The sequence below is a fragment of the Centrocercus urophasianus genome, unplaced genomic scaffold (assembly GCF_019232065.1).
Source record: "Centrocercus urophasianus isolate 14NV4802_14NV808 unplaced genomic scaffold, USGS_Curo_1.0 seq_2, whole genome shotgun sequence".
NCBI lineage: Eukaryota > Metazoa > Chordata > Aves > Galliformes > Phasianidae > Centrocercus > Centrocercus urophasianus.
Window position 1 is genome coordinate 14,464,651 of NW_024884755.1, and position 4,264 is coordinate 14,468,914.

General features: G+C 48.6%; 1 protein-coding gene across 1 annotated transcript in view; it reads left to right on the forward strand.

Moving 5' to 3' along the window:
- The first annotated feature begins 3,791 nt into the window (after nucleotides 1-3,791).
- The window catches only part of USP10 (ubiquitin specific peptidase 10), a 44,715-nt gene continuing 44,242 nt past the window's right edge, over nucleotides 3,792-4,264 (forward strand). Inside the window, exon 1 of the mRNA XM_042821363.1 lies at nucleotides 3,792-3,899. Coding sequence (XP_042677297.1) covers nucleotides 3,879-3,899 — 21 coding nt within the window. The 5' untranslated portion in view covers nucleotides 3,792-3,878. The remainder of the gene's footprint in view (nucleotides 3,900-4,264) is intronic.

The following is a 4,264-nucleotide window of genomic DNA, read 5'->3' on the forward strand; positions in this document are numbered from 1 at the left end:
AATGAAATGAAATGAAATGAAATGAAATGAAATGAAATGAAATGAAATGGAGAACATGGATGAATGAATGAATGTCTGCTTTGATGCTCACAGTCCAAGCAGCCCTCTGTGCATGTGTAGGATGGGCAGAGCAGAGGCAGTATCCTACTGCTCTTACAGAATCAGCCTGGCTCTGGCACCTGAACATTCCACAGCCTTCATCCATAAGCTCTGTACAATGTTTCTGGTCAGGAAGCACAGCTTTCTTCCTGCTCTGGGGGATAAAATTGCTGCTTTACCTCATTTTAAAGAAGGCTCCCGTTGCCAAATTCTGATGAAAACACATTTTACCTGACACAGAACATCTACCAAAACCCTCTGTTTCTCTCTTCCTACACTTCCACCATGCATGCATCTCGGCATCAGCACGTCAGGGAGCTGCTGCCTGTTAGAAAACAATGCTAACGTTAGATAACAAAAATCTCTTGGGATACCCTGAGGAAAAATGATGTGAGATGCAGTTGTTTTGAAAGCTTGAGTAAGAAGTATGAAATATTTTTGTTTTCAGGCTGAAATCTTACATCGAGAAAAATGTGCCTACGTGTGTCTTTCCTCTGTAAGAGATCAGACTGCTTGTTTTTTCAAGTACTGGTGTATTTTACTTGCTGTTTGGGAATCAGTATTATTGAGTGGCAGCAAAAAAGGTCTCACTGCTAGAGAATGTAGAGAAAGAATTGAACACTTAGCGTTCTTTCTCAGAAACGATCTACCTTGCAGAATAAAAGCTCAACTTTGTAGATTCTAATTGTGATTATTATCATGAACTTACAGCTTTGGTTTGTCTCCAGACAAAGTCAGGGCAGACACAGGCCTTGACCAGGTGATGATGCTGTCTCTGCAGTGCAGGTTTGTGCATAAACCAACTTCAGCTCCTTTCTGAAGGTTTCCTTTCTGGCAACTCCACTCCTGATGAGAAAGACACAGTCCAGTGTCAGGTTTGTTGATGCCACGTGCATTTTTTTACCATCACATGGGCTTTTTCTGGATCTCCAGCTTTGGAGTAAACATTTCTTTGTTTTTATTTTGGTGAGTTCAGTGACAAGTGTTGAACAGAATTTGAAAGGAAGGTAAGAAAGAGAAGTGCAGGTCCTTTGGAGATTGCAGCCCTGAAGTAGACTATTGCACGAGAGGGCAGAAAAGCTTGTATTTAAGACAAGGTTGGACAAGACACAAATAATGCAGCCAAAGGGTCTGCATAGGTAACTGAAACACAAATATATTGAGTCAAGCATCTACATGATCTGTCAAAGACTTGCCCGGGCTTGAAAATTGTTTCAGGCTAAATTGAACTAGTTTATGCTTAAGTTCCTTCCATCAACAAATGAAGTGCATTTGTAGCAGTTTTCTATATTCATGGGAATATGGATTTCAGAAGCAACATTTTGTTACTGTTTTTTCAGAATAAAACATCCAGTTTTGTTCTGAACTTTATTCAGTAAACTGGTACTTTACTCTACCAGTAACCATTCCTGCTCTGCTGCTATCTTGATTTCCTTTGGTAAACCCTGGGTGCCTGGTGCTGGCCCGTGCAGTTTAGGTCATGGAAAGTTCAAAAGTCATAATCATTCAGCTAGCATGTTTCAGAACTCGTGATATTTTGAAGTGTGATGCTTTGGGAAAAGCCTCAGGAGTGACTGCCCAGTAGAATACCATCCAGTGCACGAGCTGCTGTCCAAAAAAAGATGCTTGCCAACAGTGACCTAAGCAAGTTCTACAAGGGAAGAAGAAGAGCTTTATCAGGTCTGTCGGAATGTTTTATTATCACCATTAGCAGCAAAAAGGATCTGGTTTGGCAGAGACTTCTGTTTCTTCTTCATGAAGCACTATATCACGTAATTAATTTTGTGCCCCCATGACCACTGTGAAAACAGATGGATTTACCTCTGGCAAAGTTCATGAGGTCTCTGTGGACCTTATTCTGCCTGGGGAAGGTCTGTCACAGCTGCATTTCACAGGCCATACCAATGACATCTCTGGATAGTGACCTAGGGTGAGCTGATTTTCTATTGAAAACTTAAAGCACAAGGAGCCAATGGACCCAGAAGCAGATGAGAAGAGGTCCAATGAAAGTGCTTTATGCTACACAGCTGGATGGATGGAACTGAAAGAGCTTCCTTCCCAGCACTGTTTCTGTGCCAATTAGAGGCATGAGGCTGCTACCAGTATGAAACCTCACTCCTGGCATTTTAAGTAATGTTTCTAATTTTTAAAAACAAAGCAGACAATCCTTTCTGATTACCATAGCCATAATCTTCATTTGTGATTAAAAAAAAAAATAATAATAATTACAAAAAAAATAACAAAATACTGTGATAAAATTTTAACAGACTTTACACCAAGCCTGTACTAAGATAAAACTGAGGGTGTTTTAGGTGCTACTGAACTGTCAGACAGTGACATCCTTTCTGCCCACGTCTCAGCGTTCACTGTCAGCAATGGCTTTCAGCAGTGATGGTATTTGAAACAAGCGGTTTCCAGGTGGGAGGCTCTGTGCTCATTTGTATTTTCAGCCGTTGGAAGGGGCAATCTCTCCAGCAAAAACCATCCGTTTACTCAGGCAGCATTGTGGGCAGAAGGGAAATTTTGCCTTCAACCAGATGAGCTCCTTCAGGATTTTCACTCCATTATTTACCTTGTAAATTAGACTCCTGGGAGGGTTACAGATGTTGGAAATGCTGCATGCAAAAACCGTGCATGTTTGTATGTTCGTCTCCTTTTCTTGTTTCTCCCTTTTAATATTAAATAGCCATTTTCACTGCTGGTTCTCTGCCTTAGGACAGAAGAGCAACACTTGCTAGAAACAAAAGACAGGGAGTGGTAGCAGGGCGTGTCAAGAAAAAGGACAGAAACCGATACAGAAAATCATTGAGCGTGGTTCCTTCCCATTCCTGTGCTTCACAAACCGAGAGACAAATTTGTCCTTATTGAATAAAGAGGGGGTGATGTTTCCTTTGCATTTCTGGTCAACCTCAGCCAAAGCCACAAGTTTTACCTCCTCCAGCTTTCAGCCCCGTTAAGCTTTTTCCAACACTGCAGTGGACTTCTGCAGGACTCCAGGAGAAAAGTTAGTAAATTGGCCATAAATTCTGACAGATTCTTGCCTGGGGGGGAACCCAGCATTCACTAATGACTCAGCCTTGTCAAAATCACGCGATTAGCTTAGTCACTTGGTGATTTTTTCCCAAACAACCGCTGCCCTCATTCCCTGTGGTGATTTGGGATGAAGCTTTTGCTGCTCACCCCTCTGGGGCGACGCCAGGCACGTGGCCTGCAGCCAAACGCAATCTGACGTGAACCCAAGCGCTTAGTTATCGAATTTAGTCCTCGGGGCAAGCCGGCTGCTTTAGTAGCTGTGTTTTTCCAACGCCGCTCCCCGTAGCAGAAGACTATTCAGCTGTAACCGCTCCTTCCCACACGGACAGGACCGAGCGCCGCCCGTAGCGCTCAAGCCACGAGGCGCTGCGCTCCCCACTTAGTTCCGGCCCGCCTGCCCCCGAACGATGCCGGAGGACTGAAGGCAGATCTTCATCTCCACCTCGCTCTCACAGCGCCCACAGACTCCGCTTCCCACCGCCCGCACCCCTTCCTCGCGGCCACCCCGCGCCCTCCTCAGCATCCACGGCGCATGCGCGCTCACAACCCGCCACCACCGCCCGCCGAACACGCGTGCGCACAAGCCGCCCCGCCCCGCCCCTCCCCTCCCATCCGGAGCTGTGCGCAGGCGCGGTGCGCGCCGCCTGCCCGCCCGGCTGGTGCGTGCGAGAGAGAAGATGGCGGCGGCGGGGGCAGCAGCGTGAGGCGCACGGGAGACGCTGAGCTCCCTAAGGAAGCGGGCCGTCATGGCTGTGAACGGCGCTCAGGTACCGGCAGGCCCCTTCTTTCCGGTTCTGGGAGCCTCGGGGCATTCTAGGCGGCTCTATAGGGCGGCTGGGCCCCGCGGCGCGGCTCGCCGAGGGGGGGAGCGTGGTGGCCGGGAGTAGGCCCAGGGTGATTCTGCAGCTTCATTGAATCTCCTCGGCGCGGCGGGGGGCTCCGCTGGCGGCCGGGCTACGGCGCTCACACCGCACTGCCGAGCGGCCCCGCGTGTTGGGGGCGGCCCCGAGGGGGGCGGGGGGGCGGCAGTGCTCGGGGAGGGGAAGAAGCGGGGCGGGGAGCGGGAGGCGGCCTGGCGGAGCTCTGGGCGGGATGGAGTCGGTGCCGATCCCCACCTTCGGCCACGGCGGGG